The following is a 24,284-nucleotide window of genomic DNA, read 5'->3' on the forward strand; positions in this document are numbered from 1 at the left end:
CAGGGGCATTTTGAAAGGGGATATATATATAAATATATATATATTTTTCTACTGGCGGTCGCCAGTAGATAGTTATAGTTAGGACCCTGTTTCCATAGGAAATCCGCAACATTCTATTTGGAATAACTTTGGCGCCGATTGACGAATCCTCGCGAAATACTCAAAATAAGTTGGGCGCTCTGCACCGCTCCTACCCTGAAAGTCTCGGGGGGGATTCGTCAAGCGGGGGCTGAGAAAAAGGGGGGGTCCCAAAACGCGTTTTCCCCATGCATTTTTCCATAGGACCTTTAGTCCGAGCTACAGCCCGAACGGCTGAACAGAATTAGTTGAAATTTGGCAGAGAGGTAGCCCTCAGGTCAGGGATGTGCCTTTTGAAGGTCTCGTGTAAATCTGTTCAGTATTTCCTGAGAAAATAGCATTTAAATCAATATATCTATGGGCACGCTCCGAGCGCGTACCGTAAGCTTACCGTACGCGCACGCTGCCATGCGCGAGAGTGATTCTGATTGGTTGTTAGATCTCAGTAAACATTCGAATCGGTCGAAACCAGGAAGTGTCGGCCGCCATTTTGTCTCTCGCAGTCTGAGGGGGTGAAAAACAAAGGTGGATAACGTGAAAAGGGGGCAGGCTGGACAGTTCCTGACCCCCTAGCCTTTGTCAGGGGGTCCCAGAAGGACCCCCAAGGGCAAAAATTAATTTTAATTTTTTTTCGAAAAATCGCCGAATGCGCGTAGCGTACGCGCAGGGCGTAAACGGAGAAATTCCGCGAACTTCGCGTAATTACGCGTACCGTGCGCGCACGGCAAAAAAAAAATTTCAAAAAGGAAAGCTTAAAAAAAATACAAAAAATTGTGAGGTAAGGTTGGCTCTTAAAAGAGCCGTTGGGTTCATACAGGGATGGAGGAAAGAAAGAATGGGAATATTATGAGCGTCTACAAACGTGCTGGTCTATCTTATTGTTAATAAGGGAAACACTGGTCTCCCCAAAAACAATAAGACCACAACACGTTGTACACCTCATTGCAACCCTCCCAAATCGAGGGTTAACGTCCAGAGGAGCAGAAGAAGGTGATGCTCCCACCTCAGAGGAAGGGCTCAGCTGAGCTGCCGATGATGTACTCGGCTGAGCTTCTGAGGTTGGGCTCTGGTGACTTTAGTTAGTTAGTTAGTTAGTTAGTTAATACTTTATTCGAATTCAAAATTCATGAAGTCATAAAAGCAACAGGTTCATACAAAGACAAAAGTAAACCACAATAAAAGATTGTTAAATAGGACATACAATGATTACCTAAAAATTAATTAAACTTTTCCTTTTCCTTAAAATACTTTTTAAAAAGCCCAGCATAATCGACACACAATATTCATCCTGTAAAGAGACTAAAAACAATAAAGCAGGGCGACAATGTCTCCATGAACCATGTTTTTTTAAAAATGGCTTGATCCATCTTGATCTTTCCTTCGAGTAAAATTTACAAAAACAAATTACATGCAGGGTTGATTGGGTAGACAGATTATCACACGGACAATTACAAAGATTTCTCGCCCAATCATTAACTGCGGGAAAGGAGACTAAACGGAAAAAGACATCGAACCTAAGTCTAGTTAATAAAAATCGGTCAAAGGCCACCTGACACCAGGTTAAGTAAGGCTGAATATTATAGGAGACCAGTGTACGTTGGTGTTGCAAAACAAGATTCTTATTAAATTCAACGCCTAGTCTAAGTGAATCAACGTGAGACCAACATAGCTCCTTCAAGTCCTTTCTTGTTATCCTGCGCAATGACTCTGGTTGATGATAAAACTCGGGTCTGCCCAAGATCCCTAGTGAAATTGCAAATATACTGCAACCAGGGTATCCTGAGGGCCCTATCCAAGCCCATGCAATCCTTGAGGATATTTCTATTTAACGTTAGGTCCGGCGAGGTCCATACTCTATACCATAGCAAAACTGGTTGTATGCTGATCAGGTCACTCACATAACGCACACCTAACTCAGCATGACAGTTAAAGACAGGGGAACTAACAGGGGTTGCCAGAATAAATCTCAAAAATGCATTCTCAACTTTTTGTATAGAGGAAGAATTACAAATCCCCCAAATACCTGCCCCATATGTGGCTATACTGATGCACTTGGCTTGATAAATTTTTAGCAGAATCACAGGTGGTCTCTTCCCCAGCTTTTTCGAGAGAGTCATAAGTGCAGCAGTGGCTTTCTTGAATGACAATGTCCTGTTTCTGATGGCTGGCCCCCAGGACCCCTTTTCCTCAAGGACTATACCCAGGTATGAGAAACTTTTTGTTGTGGCCAATTCCTCACTCCCAACAAACAGGCGGCACACTCTTTTCTTACTACTACCACAGGACATTACAAATGACTTGGATACGTTGAGTTTTAACCCCCTGTTGTCCATAAAGTTTAAGTAAGTGTCCAGAGCAGTTTGGAGACCTCTTTGAGTCCGGGACATGATCACTGCATCATCAGCATATAAGAGGGACGCAATTTGGTGCTGATTGACCTGAGGGGAGTCGCGTGCTGCAGCGACTAGAACTTTTTCTAGGTCATTAATGTACAAGTTGAACAAAAGTGGGGCGAGTACGCACCCTTGTCTCACTCCCCTCTTTACATAAAAAGGCTTGGTGCATTCACCATTGATGCCGTACCTAACTTTCGCCCTGGCACCGGCGTACAACTGTCTTAGGAAGGAAATAAGTACTTCATCTACCTTCATGTCACTCAGGATCTGCCACAATCGATTGTGAATAACACAATCGAAAGCAGCGCTTAGGTCAACAGACACTACAAAAAGTTTACCTTCTTTAGCCTGGGTATATTTACCCAATAGCGATGTAAAATTAAGGACCTGTTCCACGGTGCCGCAGCCCTTACGAAAGCCATATTGAACCGGCGACAAAATATTGGCCTCAGCAGCCCATAATTGTAAGCGATTCAAGATAACTCGCCCGGTGACTTTCATAAAGGAATCCAGGAGGGATATGGGTCGATAACAAGAGGGTTTATCCCGGTCCCCTTTTTTAAAAATAGGTATGATTATGGAGTCTGCCCAGGTGTCAATAAAGCCCCGCGCACAACTAGCCTCCAATACACGCGTGAGTAGGGGCGACCAGAGCTCAGGCTGATATTTGAATAGATCTATGGGGACACCATCTGCGCCTGGCGCTTTGTTACCTTTGCTCTGGGTGATTGCATCTGAGATTTCATTTACGGTAACATCTAACTTGATCGGAGTAAAATCACCCACCTTTTGACCCTGGGTAACAATCATCATATCAACCAATTTATCTTTCCCTCCTGGGTTATAAACCTCGGCGAAGAAATCTATCCAGGAATCTTCTGTGATAGCCACTTCCATCCTATCAATTTCCCCTGTAGTAAAGAAAGGTGCCTTGACAGCTAACCAAAAGGCAGAGCAATCCTTTTCCAAGGACGCGTTATATAAACATTCCCAAGCATCATTCTTAATTGCGCATTTACGTGACTTCCTAGCCTGATTGTACACACGTCTAAGGTATATAATTTCAGATTGATTCCTCGGGTTATTCCTTAAAGCATTCTTTAAGGCGGTGTGGGCCTTAGTACAGGCTGAGTCGAACCACCCTTTATTGGCTACATTTCCCTCTTTAATTGGACGTTGTAGGTCCTCTTTGATTGTCTTTGTAATTATTGCAAAAGAGTCCAGGATGTCTGAATATAATGCTTCGTCCTGAAGGTCAACATTGATGGAAGTTAACGCTTTTTTAATTATGCTCCTATTCATGACCTCTTGGTTACACTTTGACCATCTAAGGGCATACCCGTTCATTCTATTTAGGGTGCAGTTACTTGTCCAGGCCAATTTCTCCACCGCAATGCAGTCTGATTTGCAGGGGAGCTGTATACAAAAGCTTAGTGGGAGATGGTCACTCACCCCAAGTGTATGTGTAGCAAAATCGGTTAACCAACAGGAGTGGGAGTTGGTGACGGTAATAAAGTCGATCAGCGTACTAAACCCTCTCCCCACATACGTCGAGCTAAACTCCACAGGGGGCCTGCAGAGCAGATTAACAAAGCCCAGGTCGAATGATGCCATCATGTCATTAAATGAGTCGCCCCCACTATTATGTGCAGAATGTGGTTGATATTCAGATTTATATTTTTCCTGATCACCACAGCCACTCAAATAATGTTTACAGAGGTAGTGGTTGAAGTCGCCTCCCCAAATGATAATTGAATCCCTTGGAGATGTATCTACTAGAGCCCTTAGATCCTTAATAAGAGTATTTATCATACCGTTAACTAAACCCTTCTCGATACTATTATACATGTTAACGATAAACATCTCCACCTTGGGAGTCACCCGGATTAGGATTATATGATAGTGGTTGCATAAGCCCACCATTTTTACTGACAAACTCCATCAAGTTGGATAAATAAATAATCAGGCCGCCCTTGTTTCTCCCAGATGTGGAGGGACTAGCAGGTTGATGGAAAGTTCTATAACCGGTGATATGGATGGCGTCTAGAGACCAAGTCTCTTGCAGACATAATATATCTATGTCCTTAATATAATCAATCCATATGGGATTATCAATCTTGGAACGGAGACCTGTTACGTTCCAGAAGGCAATCCTGGTTCCTTTATTATTAACAACCCCTAATTGATCAGGCAAAAAAGTTGCCTTCAGTTGATCGCCTGCACAGGCTATCACTGTTAGTTCTTTCAAATCAGTTGTGGCAGAGTTGACGACAGCCTCAGTAGTTGGGCGTCAGTCGACTCCTTCCAGTCCGCTCAAAACTGAGAAGCGATTGACCCCTTCTAGGCTATGATATTGGCCAACATTCCTACACCACATCTGATTAGGGAACGTTTTCCTGGGGTATTCCCAACCCGGGTTAAGTGGGGTGCGAGTACTCATCCTACCACCAAGCTCAGAGACCTTACTAAGGTTTGGTCTATTCAGCTCCCTGTAAAAGTAATCCAGTGGGAGGATCTCAATACCCGTCAATTGTGGCTTAGCATTGAATATGGACTCCTCGATGATTCGTCTAACCAAGAAGGGATTATTGAAATTAAGTATAATACAATCCCCAACTTTAGTCTTCCTGGTTCTACCAATCCAGGACACTCTACGAACCATTATTAAATCATTCCAAATGTTGTTACCCGCCGATGTATTCTTTGTAACCCAGTGGAGCACCTTATTTTTTAGCTGCCCAAAGTCCTCTCTAACGCCCTTATTTAATACAGGGACATTTGCGAGCACTACTACTAGGGGTGAACATGCTGGGGGAAGATTAATAACTGGTGGGGAGACCCGTTCGACCTGTTCAACCAACTCTGTCTCCCCCATACAATTATCACTGGTTTGTGAGGATGTAATAATAGATGATGTAGATTCAGCTATTTTGGCAATTTTAGTTGGAGGGAGTATCAGAGGTAAAGTAGTGGTTCTGTTTCCGCCAGTAAGAGTTGCAACTACAGGAATGGATGGTCCTTGAGGGGCTAAGTTATTGCTAACCGCTATCTCAGTACAAGTGTTCGACTTGGGAAGTGTTATATTATCGAGCCTACATGTGTTAACATTGACAAGGTCACCCATGGCGTCTAACTTCCCGTTAATGATTTCCAATCTCTCGATTATTGGAAGGGTAAAGGATCGCAATAGGTGGGTTAGATTAGAAAATGATACTACTGCGTCCTCATCCCTACCACTAAATATGGCTCTATTATTTAACTCAGGAGGCTGCGGAACCGGATCTAACGGGGCTTGGGTATTCCTCTTAGATTTTTTTGTGACTTTCTTTTTTTTTTTTTTTTTTTTTTTTTTGGAAAACCTTTATTTAACAGTATGTGCAGACAAATACGGGCCTACAACCCTCAGGCCGGCCTCGACAAAAAAAGGGCACATCAGCAAGCAATTATACGATTCAGCAGCATATCAGTACAAGCACGAATAGACCAGATTACGTTATACACAATTGTGCCGCCGAGCGCCAGGATGATGAGGTTTAAGTTTTATAAAGTTTTGAAATAAGTCCATAGCAACAGGTCTGAAAGGATCCGAATCAGAGCAATGCAGTTAGGACTATAGTGGGCAACGATCATCAGATGAGTCAGCAAGCATTATCCGTAAGGTAATCAATCGCACTCAATAAAATCAGGATAGAAAAGAAGCATATCACATGACGATCCCCAAGCACTACCCACAAGTTCCCAATCCTCCCCTCGACCCAAGAAATAAGAAAGGAAAGAACAAACGATAAAGGTAAAGAGTAGAAAGGGAGAAGAGAAAGAGAGAAAAGAAAGAAAGAAAAAGGAGGCCCATAGAAAAAAAAAAAAAAAAAACCAACAAGGAAATATACCCCCCACCCTACACGCATGCAGAGGCTACGGCCTACCCCCCCTAGCAGTGTGTCTGTCGCCCCAAAAGAGTACCCGAAATGTAGGAGAAGAGAAAGAGAAGAAAAAGAAAAAGAATGTCACGGTTGATCGGAGGAGGGCCAAGGATCTATTCAATACAAGCAAAATCGTTACCCGCGGTCACCCAACCCCAGGCCCCGACCTAACACCCTGCTACATGTACCTCCAACAGTCACAAGTCCCAGTCCCAGCCATATACGTATCAATGTGCAACAAGAAAAACCCCCTTCCTCAGCCTTGGCCCCTTCGAATCTGCAGTCCAACAGAGTCCAATTGCAGTACAGCCAACCTGGACGGGATGGGCCACCATGGAGTCCGTTGCAGCAATCGAGGGGTAAGAGACAAGTCAAACTGGAGCGAAGCTCGATAGTAAAGGACCACAGAATGCGCCACTGCTATGCGGTGGCTAGCACAACAGGGAGCAGGACGATGCATAAATCCCAGAGTAGCGGCCGGCCGATGTACAGGAAGCAAGTCCAGGAGGACGCTCAGAGACGTGGCACCAATGGACAAAGGAGATGGGCAAAATGGCGGCTGAGGCACAAACTCCGGCCATACCAAGGGAGCAGGATTGTCAGACTCCTCCAGGGCAGAGCCGAGGAGTACCGCAGCGGGCACTGGGACACGTCCCCCCGTCACTGCCACATACCTCAACTCGGGTGATCCACCGACAGTCGACTGAAGATGTGGCTTAACATGCCGCACTGGAGAATCATCACGGCCAGCTGAAAAAGTCCGATCAAACCGGTCCTCCAAACCAGTGGCAGAGTCGCGGAAGGCCAACCACAGGTCCTCCAGTGCTGCCAGGATGTCGCGAAGCCCCAGCGGTGGATCAAGGATGGAGGGTGCTGTTGCGTCCGCCATCTTAGGCAAGCAACCATCGAGCGCCCCGGGAAGCAAGCCCCCTTCACCAGCCATCAGTATCTGGAAGGTGATAAGCTCTCTGCGGGGCCCCGGTGGTGCAGGAAACGTGGAGGCAGCCGGTCGTGGAAGGCTTCAAGGACGGGAATCTGTGGTGCAGGGAAACCCACCGGCGAGACCAGGGCTTCCGATGCGGAAGATGGCGTCCGCTGCTGTAGGCTGCAACAAAGAAGCGATCCCGACCCTCTCCCAGCTGGGCCGGGATACAGTATACGGGAGCTGGATACAATGTTGCGAGCGGGGCGCGCTGGGCAGCCGAGCATGAAAAAGGCTGCTGTGAGAATCCCAGCGCCGCGCTCCAGGTCCGGTGTACCGGCTCCTCCCTCTCCACAGCGGCCGCTGCTATCGTTGTCGCCGCCGGCCGTCCCCACTAACCAATGGCCCGGCTGCGACCGCCTGGAAGGCCGGAATGGAGACCGGGGCCCAACTCCGCCGGGGCAGCTCCGTTTTCGACCGGAGTCAAAGTATCGTGGTCAGGGACGTGGCGCAGGTAAGCGTAGGGCTCGGAGGCGCAGGATTCTTGCCAGGATATCGACGAAGGGCGAAAGGGTCGGCGGAGCCGAAGAGCTAGGCGGCCATCTCGGCTGCAGGCTAGGCTCCTCCTCCTTTTTGTGACTTTCTTAGGGCACGTTACACTCTGTGTACCAGACAGCTTTAGAATTTTAGGTTTCCTGCCTGTTTGGCAGCTCCCGACCCTTTTCCTTTTCCCTTTCCTATCAGTGCTAGGTGGGGCCACTACCAAAATGGCTTCGAGGTCAACAAGATCTGCTGGCTGTAAACTTTTCCTGGGCTTAATCTGATAAAAGCCCTCAGATGAATCGAGACTACTGAAAGAGTTATTACTCTTGGACACAACTTCCTCTCCAGGCGGGTAGTCAGAATGAATTGGGCTGCGAGGGCAAATAGAAATCAGGTCAGCCCTTGCCGGTGACACCACATTACTTAAGTCTCCTAAGGAAGAGCGTCTGACATTCAGAAGTTCCATTGACAATCGCTTTTCAGTCCGGGCAATCTCCCTGCCTACGACGTCGGCTGCTCTCAGGAAAAAGTCATCAAGAGTGCCAGTAAGTCTTGCAGCGGCCGGTGTAAGGCGGCGTTTCCCCTCATTTTCGGAAGTGAGTGACATAATCACGTACAAGGACAAATAGTCATAAAGATCTTACCGGGGGGAGTAAACCTCAGGGATGTGGCCCAGCCCAGCCTCTGCCGGCCTCGGACGGCCGTAGATGGCCCGCCCTTTGCCCGGGCACGCCCCGCGCTGCGGGACCGCTGTTCAGGTTTTGGGCGTCCTCCAGGGACCAGGGGTAAAGTGCAGCAGTGCTTGGCAACTCCAGGGGCAGGCAACAAGTTTCCGGCTCTGATTCACGGTCTCCCGCGCTGCGGGACCGCTGTTCAGGTTTTGGGCATCCTCCAGGGACCAGGGGTAAAGTGCAGCAGTGCTTGGCAACTCCAGGGGCAGGCAACAAGTTTCCGGCTCTGATTCACGGTCTGGTGACTTACTGAAGAGTTTTCTCCAGTATGTCGAGCAAAGGTCCTGGGATGTCTATCCCTAAGGTGTCTCATCATAGAGTGATTTCCAAAGGAATACTTCTTCCTTGGATTTCCTCTAGATAAAACACGGTCACAAAGTGTGCAAGTGACCAATGGAGCATTGACCTTTTTCTCCCCCTCTGGAAAAGTAAAATACTCCCATACAAAAGAATTATTTTGTTTCCTCCTTCTCTGGAAGATGGTGGTGCTGCTAGCCTCCCTCTCAGAAGAGGTCTGCTGTTCTGCCATTGTATCTCAATGTCAATTCAGCTCCTTCTCCTAGGGGATCTCAAGCAGTAATGAGGGGAATGGGTGTGGTGTGGGAAGTTTCTGGAACTGAAAGTAGTTTCAACCAATGAAAAGTGTTCTTTGTGGATCACATGACCTACCGTGCGCGCTCCGTAAGCTTACGGTACGCGCTCGGAAACAAGTACGCATGCACGAACGTGACGCTTACGGAGCGCTTACTGAGCGCGTACGTAAGACGCACTCGCGCATGCGCATTACACGCTCCTGCGTAACCGTGACGTTGCTTCCGCGTGTACGCGTACGTCACGTACGTATCACGTAAGCGCGCTGTACTTATGACGTACGGAGCGTGTAGCGTCAGCTTACCGTACGCGCATCGTATCGCGTAAGCGCACCGTACTTATGACGTACGGAGCGCGTAGCGGCAGCTTACCGTATGCGCGCGGAAAAAAATGCATAAAAAAAAAAAACATTCCATAATGCAGGATATAGTACATATAATATTTTATACATAGGTTTACCAAAAATCTCAAAAAAATTTGCATTTAAAAAACCGTACAAATTCACTGAAAAAACCATAGGTTTCACACACGTTATAGTTAGGAATTAGCATTTAAAAAACCTTGCAAATTCACTGAAAAAACCATAGGTTTCACACATTGTTATAGTTAGCTGGACATTTCACTCGTAAAAAACCAATGAAATTCCCCGTTATAGTTAGTGCAGGCAACTATAACTCACGCAACCGCAATCCTCTGCTGATGATGTCAGATATTACATCACTGATGACATATGTGTCTTTATGAAAAATAAATATTTGTAATATATGTATAGCTAAAGACTAATGGAAGAAGACATGGGTAAATAGGTGTCTAAATACAGTGATGTAATATCTGACGTCATCAGCAGAGGATTGCGGTCGCGTGAGTTATAGTTGCCTGCACTAACTATAACGGGGGAATTTCATTGGTTTTTTACGAGTGAAATGTCCAGCTAACTATAACATGTGTGAAACCTATGGTTTTTTCAGTGAATTTGCAAGGTTTTTTAAATGCTAATTCCTAACTATAACGTGTGTGAAACCTATGGTTTTTTCAGTGAATATATATATATATATATATATATATATATATATATTTATATATTTATATATATATATCGCTCCCGCTGCACCTCCAAACCAGCGCACTCAAAAGACGGGTGCTTCAAAACGCGAAGGTGCGTTCGCGTTAATAAATGCGCGCTCAGTCCCAGTCACATCAAGAACTCGGGAAAGCACTCACGGGACACTTCTGCAGTTCTTAGGTCGTTTATTGCATAGCGAGCATGGAAAACATGTTTTCCATGCTCGCTATGCAATAAACGACCTAAGAACTGCAGAAGTGTCCCGTGAGTGCTTTCCCGAGTTCTTGATGTGACTGGGACTGAGCGCGTATGTGTATATATATATATATATATATATATATATATATATATATATATATATATATACACAACAACTGACACATACACTGGCTTTTATTTTTCTAGTTTGTTGGACATGTACCATTGAGACATATATTGGTTCATCACCACAATCAAATAATATAGACTTTCACGTAACTAGTAACCTGGTGCAGCAGTTTACACAACAACTGACAGTGATACAGATATTCACACAGTTTAGTCGCTATCAAATATATTTAGTGAGACACTATAAATTAGTCAAGTAAACAGTCCCATCACACTGCTACTAAATCCTCCATCCAGATATTTATATATCCACTCATTCTTCAATGCAAATTGCTATATATATACATATTTAAATATATATAATACATATTTAAATTCAAACCAAACCACATTCACTGGATGATGTCATCAGTGATGTCACTGACCATGTCATGAATGATGTAATATGTGACATCATCAGCAGTGGATTGCGGGAGCGCGAGATCTAGTTAGTACAACTAACTATATCGGAGGAACTTCAATGGTTTTGTTCAAGTGAAATGTCCAGCTAACTATAACACCCCTAAAACCTATTGTTTTTTCAGTGAATTTCAAAGGTTTTTTTAAATGCGAATTCCTAACTATATCAGGCCTGAAACCTATGTTTTTTTCAGTGTGTGTGTGTGTGTGTGTGTGTGTGTGTGTATATGTGTATATATATATTACCTACTGGCGGTCGCCAGTAGATAGTTATAGTTAGGACCGTGTTTCCATAGGAAATCCGCAACATTCTATTTGGAATAACTTTGGCGCCGGTTGACGAATCCTCGCGAAATTTTCAAAATAGGTAGGGCGCTCCGCTCCTACCCTGAAAGTCTCGGGGGGATTCGTCAAGTGGGGGCTGAGAAAAAAGGGGGGTCCCAAAACGCGTTTTCCCCATGCAATTTTCCATAGGGATCTTTAGTCCAAGGTACAGCCCGAACGGCTGAACAGAATTACTTGAAATTTGGCAGAGAGGTAGTCCTCCGCTCAGGGATGTGCCTTTTGCATATATGGAGTCAATCTGTTCAGTAGTTCCTGAGAAAATTGCAGTTAAAAGCACATGCATATCTAGCCGCGCACCGTGCGAGCACCCTAACGTGCGCGAGCGTAATTCTGATTGGTGGTTACATGTTAGTCAACGTTCGAATCGGTCGAAATCAGGAAGTGTCTGCCGCCATTTTGTTTGTTTTCAGTGCGAGAGTGAAAAAGGAAGGTGGCGAACGTGAAAAGGGGGCAGGGTAGAGAGTTAATGACCCCCTAGCCTTTGTCAGGGGGTCCCTGAAGGATCCCGAAGGCAGAAAAACATTTTAATTTTTTTTTTTTTTTAAATCGCGGGGTGCGCGCACGGTGAAACCCCCCAAAAAATGTTTTAATTTTTTTTTTTAATACGTAGTTTATTGTAAAATAAATATATAAAAAAAATAATACATACATAACTTAGCATTTAAAAAACCTTGCAAATTCACTTCAAAAACCATAGGTTTCACACATGTTATAGTTAGGTGGATATTTCACTCGTAAAAAACCTATGAAATTCCCCCGTTATAGTTAGTTCAGATAACTATAACTCGCGTGACCGCCACTCTATCACAAGGATGATGTCATCAGTGATGTCATGTGATGCCACTGACCATGTCATGAGTGATGTAATATGTGACGTCATGAGCAGAGGATTGCGGGCGCGCGAGTTTTATTTGTGTGTGTATGTGTTTATATATATATATATATATATATGTGTGTGTGTATGTATATATATATATATATATATATATATATATATATATATATATATATATATATATATATATATATATATATACGTAGACAGCGAATGAATCCCAAAGGCCAAACCAGACAAAATGCTCTGTCAGAGCTAAGCAGCATCTTAGCTCTGAGGTAGACACAGACCTAGATGATGCGCAAAATCGCCAAAGCGGTGTAGTAGCACCCTCCATTATAGAAGAATTTGTTTTATTAGAACATGAAAGGAGATTTAATCTCCGCCCAAGACTGCCACCGACCGGCCAAGGAGCACGAAGAGGCAGAGGTAACAAAGGCACAAGGGGGCAAAACTACGGCAAGGCAAAGAACAACAAACCATAATGAAAAACAACGGGAAGCGAAGCTACATTAATCAACATGACCAATATTGTATTGTCAGAAAAAGAAAGACATCCTTAGATTGAGCTTGTCATATTGTCCACCGGCGGATTTTGACTACGTGAAAACACGAGTAGATGTTTTTAAGTTTATAAGAACACTGAAGTTAAAAATAAAAAAAAACACAAAAACACTTCGCTTTGAATCAGAACAAAGAAACATCGGAATCAAGAACTGCACCTATGGGAGATGTACACCTAGGAAGCTTGTCAGTGGGCGATATGGACCTTCTACTTAACCGAAGACGAATGGACAACGTGAGTAATACTGGCATACCCAGCACTAATGAGAACATCACTATAGAGACCAACTCTTATCGAGAATGTTGATACCCAAATATCCTTCAGCCAGGTATATGATGTGACGAGGCAGCAGGAAGTGGATATCAGTGGCAGTTCCCCCACCAACTTCTAGATTTATACCCTTAACTGCGAAAGATTCAGTTGATGTGTATAATGAATTAGTAATCAATGATTTAAAAAAATCTAGAGAAATGTACTAGCGTGAAACATAAAATTTTGACACAGCATGAAAAAGAATACTCTGCTTTGGTTTCTAAATTACCATCCAATGATAATTGCGTGGTGCGCAATGCTGATGAGGGTGGAAATGTTGTGTTGTGGGACAAGTCTAGTTACCTCACTGACCCATATAAACCACTCAATAATAGCAGTAACTATGCTAAAATCATGGAAAAATCTATGCACAGTAGTTTTAAGATGTTTAATGAACAATTACATGAATGGTACAACCAATGTTTGATTACGCGTGAGGAACTTGCATTTTTAAAAGTTGATAACCGTGTGGTGCCAGTATTTTATCTAATCCCGAAGTGTGGTGCCAGTATTTTATCTAATCCCGAAGTTACACAAGTCTAGAAAACCCCCCAGAATGCCCGATCATCTCTGCAATTGGGGGGGGGGGCTCTAGAAAGCACTTGCAAATTCATAGATTCTTTTTTGAGCCCCTTAGTACATTTACTCCCTGCTTGTATCCAAGATACGGGAGATTTTCTAAAAAAAAAAAAGTCTGACCTTCCTTGGGGAAAAAGACCTGTTGCTGGTAACAATTGATGTTTCCACCCTGTATACCAGCATCAGGCATGAGGATGGCCTAAAAGCCACCAAGCATTTCCTTAGTAACCGCCCGATCAAACTATGGTCACACAAACGGATGCTGCTATCTATGATCTCCACCTGTTTGAAAAATAACTACTTCCTCTTTAATGATGAGCTGTACCATCAGATCTGCGGTACAGCAATGGGCACCTGCTTCGCACCCAGCTATGCTAATTTTCATATGTGCTGGTGGGAGGAGCAGGTGGTCCGGGTCAACTACCAGGCAGAATGGGAAGAAAATGTATTGCATTGGAGTCGCTACATCGATATTTTCGTCGTATGGAAAGGGAGCAAAGAATCGGCACACAATTTTATTAAAAAATTGCAAGTGAATGATTTTAAATTTGAAGTTTTCAAGCACAGTCGGCAATACCTCTGTGAACTTCCTGGATCTAACGATCTATGTTAGATTGAAAACTGCATACTAAGCTATATAGGAAACCTACATCAAGCAACACGTTACTTCACACAACTAGCTTTCATCCTTATAACCTCATAAAAAGCATCCCTTATGGAGAGAGCTTAAGGACAATACTCAACTGTAGTATAGAGGATGTGTTAAAGAACTAAGCTGTCTGAGAAATCGATTCAGAGCGAGAGGTTATACAGAGGATAATGTCCAAGACGCCATTGTAAAAGCCAAGAAGAGATCTAGAGAGGACATTCTTTTCAAGGATAGTCGAAGCAAGACTAATCCAGAACAGGCGAAAAGCAATTAAATGAGAATGATCACCTCCTTTAATAGATAACATGGGAAAGTAAGGAGTATTCTGTCCAAACACTGGCACTTAATCCGCAATGACCCGATTTTAGGTAAACTTGTACAGAAAAAACCTGCAATAACATTTAGAAAAGCACGATCTTTCAAACAGATGTTAGTCAGCAACATGATAACTCAAAAATGACAGAGTAGCCATGCAACTACATGGCTAAAAAGGAAAGGTTTCATTAAGTGCACCCATTGCAAGGCCTGTAGTTACGGTGAAGACACCGCAACTTACCCTTTAGGTCTTTCGAAAAGAGAAAAAAAGATCAAAGGATACTACTCCTGCAAAACAGATTATGCTGTTTACGTACTACAATGCCCTTGTGGCATGAGGTACGTAGGCAGCACAATCCATCCGGTCCATAAGAGGGTGCTGAAGCATCTCAGGGCAATACGGAATGGTGATAGGACATATCCGGTGGCGTGCCACTTTGAGTCACATCATGAGAAAAATTAACAAGGTCTATCGTACTTTGTAATTGATTGCATCCCGCCAAATGTCAGAGGGGGTAACCGAGAGAAAAAGCTGAGAACTTGAGTCTTGTTACATCTTGGCACTCAATACTCGTACCCCAATAGGTTTGAACATGGAAGATCTGATTACACATTTATAAGTATCTAATTGTGTTCTACTATAATTAATATAATTAGTATACAGCCTCTACAATCAGTTTTATTTTCACATTAAGTAAAGTGAAAGACTGGTATTGAATAATCGGCAATGCCCACTTGGGTGTGATAATATTGAGTATAAATACATTAAGAGGTACTTGAATTTAGCACGTGGATCCACGGAGGTCAATAAACCCTCTGGGGTACATTATTACATTCAGGGTCACTTGCGAGCCTGGCGTTAGATCTAATTTGAATGTACTTTTAATTTTGTGCAATCAAGTTAAAAATGCTATTAAGTAGTCAGCAGTTCTGTAGGTCCTGTTGGTCTTCTTACCTTTACATTTAGGCAGAAGACGATGTTGCAATCATTATAAGTATGCGGCCGCTAACGATATAACGATTTGTAAAAATGCATTTTCGTAATACCTTAACATGTCAAATGAATGCCACATTTTTTACTATTATGTGATAGCATTTTGTTAATATTGGACAACTATTGATTAATATATAGTGTGGCGTTTCTGTTATTATGATGGAAACTACCAGTCTTTCTTTTAATGCACTGTTTGTAGTCACATCACGTGACTTTTCACGAGCATGAACATTTAAAATGGCTGAATTATACTTCATTAGCTGTTGGTGATCAAGCCTGCAGGTCAGGCGAAACGCGTTCGACCAGCTGACTAAAAATAAATGAAATTGAGCCAGAACATGGCGTCGTCATTCCTTGACTTCCAAGGCATTCGTAAATATATGTGTGTGTATATGTGTGTGTGTATGTATTGTGTGTGTGTGTGTGTGTGTGTGTGTATATGTGTGTGTGTGTGTATATAATTTATCTCAGCCCCCGCTTGACGAATCCCCCCCAAGACTTTCAGGGTAGGAGCGGAGCGTAGCGCCCCACCTATTTTGAAAATTTCGTGAGGATTCGTCGACCGGCGCCAAAGTTATTCCAAATAGAATGTTGCGGATTTCCTATGGAAACAGGGTCCTAACTATAACTACCTACTGGCGACCGCCAGTAGGTAATGTGTGTATATATATATATATATATATATATATATATATATATATAATATAGTGTATGTATATATTTTGCTCAGCTGTACCTAGACCAGCGCACTCATGGACGGGTGTTTGTAGACGCGGAGGTACCACCGCGGTAAATGTTCACGCTCGCTTCTCTTTCCACTGTCGGTTTCGAGAAAAGCACTCGCAGGGATCTTTGCTTTTTCAATTCCTTTAATTCGAACGGCCAGCATAACATGATGCGTTTCGGTTTACGCCTTAATCTAATGTTTGCTTGTTATGCGCCAAAAAGCGGCAGTTTTTTTATATATAAACCAAAAGATAAGTCACATGATGCAATTGACATTATAATCAACAAAGGACTATCATTCAATGTACAAATTCAAGCGCCATCTTGGAACATATATTGCCCAGATGTCTCCTTATGTCAACAACAACATATCCTGTTCAAGATATGCTATTTCAGCAACTTTGCCACACATAATCAAATGTAATTACAGTTTCATTATCTCATATTGAAAAGAAACCTTGCGTAGCAGAGTTTGACAAAGTAAGTCAATTGTGTTTGTTACGCTGTTTATCGGCATGTGCTGCATTGTTTTGATTGTCATATAAAGCTGACTATTGTCTAAATATCTCTGATTAATTGTTAATGAACTATGACAATTAATTTCGTCACTATCGGCCAACTTTTAGCTACTTTTGCAGCATGTATCATGGACAAATCAAAAAAAAAAATCAACTTCTAAAATTTCAAAGAATGTTTCTAAGGTATTTATATTAGAGGATTTACACAGATCTTATTTTTAGTTGGTTACTCTACACATTTAAATATTTTAATCACCGAGATGTATCGCTATTCTTCCCCTATGTTCATACCTTTTGAGGCTCGATTCAAGCCTACGCAACCTCTTGATCCAGTCTCCACCCCTCACATTATTAGGGTTCTGGTCTAAACCAAAGTAGCGCAACAGAGCCCTGTTGCTACCATCCTTCTCTGCAAAATGTCTTGCGACTGGGTAGGTAGCATCTTTAACTATCGCCCTCGTATGTTCTAAAATTTTTATGGGGTGGATAGTGCTACCAATATACCTCAGCTCGCAGGGTCCTTCCAAGCAGTACACATATGTAGTGTAACATGTTAATTTTTTTTTATAATTCTTGGTTTATTTAGACCCTTCACTTTGTACATTATTGTTCGTTTGCTTCCTACACAGGCCTTGCATCTCCCGCAAGGATAAAAACCTCTATGCTCCCTGTGTTAGGTTTCATTTCTAGATGGCTCTGTACAAGACTGTCCCTTAGTGATCTAGCCTTTCTGAAGGTTATCAATGGTGAGGCTGGAATGTCTGAACCAATAACATTGTCTGTTTTCAGGATGTGCCAATTTCTTCTCAAGATTTTCCTTAGTTCGTTGGCATCATCCAAAAAAGTACTTATCCTGAACTTAAGTTTCTACCGTTTTGTCTATATTCTTTTTCTCTTCTGAAAGAAGGGTTTCTCTGGGTATATTCTTCACCCTGTTACTGGTTACATCCAGAAAATCCTTATTGTAGCCCCTAATGGTAAATCTATTAAGGCTAGCTTCAGCAGCTGCTTCGGTTTTAATCTTAAAAACTCCCCATAGTGGATACTCCTAACCAGCCTTGGAGGGTGATTACTTGCCGCATGTAACGTAGTGTTACCGGCCATGGGTTTACGGTACAGTGATTGGGTTTGTTGTCAATAATGCTCACTTTTAAATCCAAGAAGTTCACTGTGTGAAAACTGATCCCTCCACTGAACTCCAAATTCTCTGTTGTTATTCAAACTGTTTGGAACGAAGGAAAATAAAAGCTACCTAAGGCTAGCTGTGCTTTTACTTCAGGAGTGAAATTGACCGTGTGTTTTCCATTTGCCCTACGAGATGTGCTGTGGCTCGTGTAGCAAGTGGAGATAGAAATGTAGAGCTGTCATTCCCTGGGGTGTATCGCTTTCCTGTGCAGGGCTTTGGAGCAGGTCGTTTGTCGTCAAGGTTAATGATCTTCGCATCAGGTGCTGCCAGGTGAAACTGATAGAGTTGACATGTCTCAGAGACAGGACTACGTGGTACTGTTACATTTGAGGGACAAATGTCAGTATGCCTTTCCCAAGCTTAGAGTAGTAGCTGACATAAAATCGTATGTTTCTTGTTCTTACTTACAATGGCACACCTAAAACATTGTATCAGTTGTCAGAAATGCTGATACGTTTCTGCATAGAATATGAAGTCCATACCTAAGTAAAGAACGTGTGCAGTTAGGTTTTGTTTTGTTTGTTCAAAATAAGCGAGGGGGTGAAAGAATCTGTTCTTCGTTCCCTAGTGTAATGGGATGGCTATATTGCTTAAAGTGTTACTGTATCATATATCTAGTGCAATAATGTTTTTTCAAGTTGGATTCAAAAATAACATTTTTATTAGTTTAAATCTAAAAAAAAGGTTTTTAAAAAAAGCTACTTAGGTTATTACTCATGCAAACAATGGGGATATGCCCTGTTCAGGCTTACCAAGATCGTTAGGGGTGTGAGTTAAATATGTACACGGCCGTCATAATTTCGTTTACATTGCAACATCTGAGTGATGAATCGACACGAAGCAGCATTGGAAAAACTACGTTAAATCTTGACAGGGTGGCTGGCTGGTTTCCATGTATATTCTGTGTAATGTAGTGCCTGAGCTGCTTTCGTCTTTTCTTTTGAGGTTTCTCTTGCATGTTTTAGCAGCATGGAGTCAAACGTGACTATGGCAATTCCTCCTTACATTACTACTTGGACATTTTTAAAGAGCGCTTACATTGGTGAAACCTTTCTACTCGTGATTTATCCTCGGTGCCAGTGTACCAGCAGTTGGCATTAAGTTTTTATTGAATATTCCTTTCTGAGGGATTTCTTTTGTACAAGTCCCACAGTATAAAAAAAGCGCATGTGTACGTATTTCTCACAAAAAAACTGGATGTACTGTTGGACAAGAAAACCTATTTGTCATAGATCCATCTGCCCATCTCATCTAGCCATCAATGTGGGAGTCAGTTGTCATTAACATTTGACCTCTGTTTAAGTTTTGATGCCCCAGGCAATAGTTACTGGTTCCTATCTTGTATTGCTGTAATGTCTTGGTGGAAAACTGAAATGGATCCACCCAAAAACAGTGTGGGGAGTATTTTAGTACTCACTGTTTATTCAAATTATCTCCAGCTCAAAACTTTCCAGAATAACTGATTCACACTCACACATTCATTTACAATATGCATCTTTTCTTTCACAAGCTTATCCGCACAGCTGAGGCAGTTAACTCTCCTGCAGTATTCCAGGAGATGTGGGAATGTTACTTCACCATTTCCTGGTGGCATACTGCCAATGCTTAAAAAGCAGCGCCTCTTCTCAGGAGTTGTCGCAATGATGTCCCTCTTAGGCCTCCTATGTATAGCGCGCTTATCATTGACCTCCATCTGAGAATATGACGGTGTGAGGCAATGGTATGTGGGCCGATTTTTGACTTAAATAAATGCTATTGCCTAGTGCTAATGAAGATACTCTGCTCTGAAGTGGGGAGCTTGGGGGTCGGGGGAGGCTTGCGGAGTCTTGGTGAGACAGGGATTGTGATTGAGATCTGCCTTCCAGACGCTCAGCAAGACTTGGTGCCTGTTATCCAGCTGTTAAATCCACTAAGCATCCTACCCTTACTCTCGGGCAGGACTGCCTCAACTAAGAGGGTTATCTTCATTTCAGGGGTAAGGTTTGGTTCCTGCGATTTAAGCATAATTGCACATTCCAGGCAGGCAAAAATGTTTATCTCGCCGGCCATTACATTAACTTCCCTTCCCTGGTGTGGACACATTTGTCTTGTTGGAGGCCTCCAATCGCACTGCTTGCCTGCCCCTCCATCTGCGAGGTTTCTGCTGATAACCTCAGTCACTATTCACTAGTACACATAATTTCATACACACCTGTAGAGAGTTAGACCTATGCTTCGCAATGTCCGTTACAGCAGCATGCCAGTGACACACCGCTGCTGAACCTGGTTGCCTGCTTCAAAGTAAATGCCAATTGTCTCTTTATTTCCCATCTGCTTGTTATTGGTTGATTTAATGTAGATCAAAGATGTTGGGCTGTCCCAAGGGATGTCAGAGTTTCTCTAGGGATAACCCAATATACAAGGTGTTTCTTTAACTCCCTGAACTTTGTTGGTTTTGTTTGTGCTGCCTCTTCTTGACACCTACTCAATCTACTCTCTCTCCGATGGCTCTTACTTGCATATGTGTTAGTCAACTGGCAGTAAAAAGCACTACTTTGGATGAGACAAGGTAGTTGTAGGATCCTACAGAAATGACGGTAATTTTAGTGCTTCTTTGATGTAATGGCACTGCTTATTTAACCACACTAGTGTCTGTATTATCAAGAGCGAGCTTTGTTATATTTACACACTTTAGTGGAGTTACACCACATGTTGCTATGGATTTTAAACCAAACTTTGTGATGCATTCATATTGAATGCTGCCTTAAACTTTTCAGAGAAAGAAAAAAAATAGCCTTGAGCAGGCAGATTGCAGTGGGCCAGAATTGCTTTCTCTTTAAATACCTGTCCTTGGAGCAATTTATTTTTCTACTCCTAAGTAGTCAGTCATGTAGTCATCTCCTTATTTTAATCTACTACTTTGCAGGTGCGAACAGATGTTCTTTCTCCACTACCTTGCAGTTGACTAGTTGTGACCTCTTCCACTAGTTGAAGACTAACTTTCCTCACATAAACTGGAAAGTAACTGCAGCTGTAATTGTATGTACACATCCTGGTTTGTTCAGTTTTTGTGATTTTTGCAGTTTTATGTAGCGTCAACTAGGCCCAAGGGCATCTGAGGGCTTTACACTAGGTTGGGTTTTTATTTTGTTCAAGACACTGCAAGATTAGACTTGCACGTTGTTCTCCAGTTCCTAAGTCTGCAACCCTTGCCGCAGTGCCACATCCTCTCCCCTTTCAAAGTTTGGTGAGTGAGGAGAATGTAAGACTAGGCCTACATTGTGTGACTACCTTCTAAGTTCATTAAAGGCAACCTCTTTGAATTTGATTATACTTTTATTTGAAGTGCTCATTATGATCGTTGTTTTCAAGTCTTTAATATCCGATTTATGTATTTGTTTTAAAATTTGTGTGGAAGTGTTTAGATTATGGTGCAGCGTTAATTCTCCCCAACCTGTGCAGCCCTAGATCCGTGAGCATTGCCTCTGATTGTAAGGTAACATTTGTAATAACTGCATTTCTGTGCATCTTACTTTACATCAAAATGTAGTCAAAGCGGACTGTAAAGCATGTGTGGTTGTAAGCGACTAAATACAGATAATGTTTTTAAAATAATGTTCAGGTTACTGAAAGACTACAAACAAGACATTTGTTTCTGTTCACGCTGCTCTGTTTTTTTTTTCTCTACAGTTTGTTTACAGTTGTTGCTTTCTTTGGAAAACCCTTACTCACTTAGCCGTCACCTCCATGATCTGACAACAGGACGTGGGCAACCCTTGAAATGAAGATGGAGGCAATGGGGAAAAACGAGCTCCTCATACCTGAAGCACTACCTTCAATCTGCGAACATAAAGAGTCCACAGGAGCAGAAGACCGGTCTTTAGAACTTGAAACACAGACACAAACCGATGCTGTACTGAATGCAGCAGACTCTACAATGTTAGCTTCAATGCCTTGCTTATTGATGGAACTCAGACGAGACTCTTCGGAGTCTCAGCTAGCATCTACTGAAAGTGACAAGCCGACGGTTGGTAGAGTTGATGAGAGTGACTCTTCGAATCATTGTATGGTTTCTCCTTCTTCCAGTGGCCACTTGGCTGATTCTGATACACTGTCTTCTGCAGCAGAAAATGAGCCTTGTCAGGCAGAAGTCCCAGTGGAAGGAGACAATGCTGGGGTACCTGGAGCTACCATTGGTCGAAAGTCAAGAAGGTCTAGGTCTGAGAGCGAAACATCCGTTATGGCTGCAAAGAAGAATCGGCAATCTAGTGAGAAGCAAAATGGTAAGGTTTCCAAAGTTAAAGGTCATCGTAGCCAAAAGCACAAAGAGCGGATTCGTCTGTTGAGGCAGAAGCGCGAGGCAGCTGCGAGGAAGAAGTATAACTTGCTGCAGGACAGCAGTACCAGTGACAGTGACCTGACGTGCGACTCAAGCTCAAGTACTTCGGATGAAGAAGAGGTTTCAGGGAGCAGCAAGACAATCACTGCAGAAATACCTGGTAGGCCATTTGTCTGTTTGTGTATATTTTGTGTTTATTTTTATAAAACCATTTTTTATGTCTTCTGTTTAACTAATACTATTTAGCAATCAGTTAAAGAATAAAAAAGAACAGAAAATATCAAGTTTTAATGTACGTCTGTGGAAACGCTCAAAATGTACTACCCTAAAGGACACCACCTAACACATCTCCTAGTGCTTGTTCAGGGGGATGATGCTTCTTGTTTCACACAAGCATGGAATTAGCTCATTCTAACTGCGCAGTTGATAGTCTCTCCTTCCTAAAATGATACTGAGAGTCCGAATTGTGAACTGTGATCAGGACCTCTGCTGTAGTAGTTTCTTGGTGGTGGTAAGCCTACATTGTCAAACACAAATTGTATACCTAATTTTTTTATTTTCTTTTAAATAGAAAAAGTTGACCTTTTCTTGTGGGAGTTTAAAGTAGGCAATAGTTTCTCAAAGATCAGGTAACTTTTGTGTTTAACCAGTAGTCTAAAGTGTGTTAAAAAGAGAAATGGAAATTGAGAAACCGGTAGTCCTAATGATGTTATTCTCGGACCTAACGCACAAGATTTGGAGTAATTAGTTTGACTGCAGTCCAGTTATCTGTGCGATTGCGAGTAATGTATACCCATTACTCCTAAAAAGTAAACAAACTTTTAAGTTCTACGGCTTGTGCCAGATCAGAAATGAAACAAAGAAAAGACTTGGAAACTAGCCTTCTCAACTTCCACTCAAGAACTATGGAACAACCTCTTACTACATTGATCCCCATTGATAGAAAGGCCTTGCTTCTCCCATTCCCATGGGTCCTCTAGAGAAAAAAAACATCTGCCCTCCTAGATAAAGATGGAAGAGAATTTCCCACCTCACAGCACTCTGTTGCATGTCCGCTAGGCTTGTGCTTATCTTTATGACCCACTGGATTTATACAACAGAAGGATTAATAAACAAGAGCGCTTATAAATCCATGATAAACTGTAGAAACTATCAATCTTATTTAATCCCTCCGAACACAACCCATTCTTGTTACCTGTGAGAAAATGTGTATCTTACGCCATAGGCTAAGCTCATGACTCCAACTCGCAGCCAACTCCCAACGAGTAGCTCGTGAACTACTGGTAGCTCTCCAGCTACCTGTAAGTAGCTCTCCTGTGTGCAGCACAGCATACTACATTAGAAGTTTTTGTTTGGCTGCATTAATATATGTATTCCGTAATTCAAAGGTATATCATCATAATAAAAATGTGTTTTCAGAACTCCTAAGCTGACGTTTAGAGAAAAATGGATTTCCAAAATATATTTAAAGCTTATATTTGAGTGAAAAACCATGCAATATTACCCTAGTGTCTGGTGCTTTGCAGCTATGGCTGTTGGGTAATACCCATGTCGAGGCATTCCAATTTGAAAAAATCCTTTTTTACATTTAGTGCTGGCAACTCTGCATTATGTACTTTAGGTGATCACTACTGGTACTTCTGCATGGGGGGCACTAACGTGATCTTGTCTGATGTTGTCACTATAATAACACTAATATTACTGACTTGGGATCCTTTTAATTGCACATAAATAGCTTTAGTTAAAAAAAAAAAGGTTGGCCACACCTTTATTAGTTATTTGGAAAACCGGGAAACACCGGGCACAGTGTATATATTCTTAGAACAGCATGTGAACTCTAGACAAAATTAGCAAATCCATACTAGAAGCACAATTATTAATACACAAAACATGTAAGTTATGTTAATTTCAC

The 24,284-nt window shown here is 42.5% G+C and overlaps 1 protein-coding gene across 3 annotated transcripts in view; it reads left to right on the plus strand.

Moving 5' to 3' along the window:
• The window catches only part of ARK2N (arkadia (RNF111) N-terminal like PKA signaling regulator 2N), a 269,417-nt gene that overhangs the window by 24,785 nt on the left and 220,348 nt on the right, over positions 1–24,284 (plus strand). For all 3 annotated transcript variants that reach the window (XM_085629249.1, XM_085629231.1, XM_085629240.1), the window contains one exon: positions 21,724–22,532. In XM_085629249.1, the coding sequence (XP_085485375.1) occupies positions 21,815–22,532 (718 nt within the window). In that variant the 5' untranslated portion in view covers positions 21,724–21,814. The remainder of the gene's footprint in view (positions 1–21,723; positions 22,533–24,284) is intronic.

Source organism: Triturus cristatus, chromosome 2_1 (genome assembly GCF_964204655.1).
Source record: "Triturus cristatus chromosome 2_1, aTriCri1.1, whole genome shotgun sequence".
Lineage (NCBI taxonomy): Eukaryota > Metazoa > Chordata > Amphibia > Caudata > Salamandridae > Triturus > Triturus cristatus.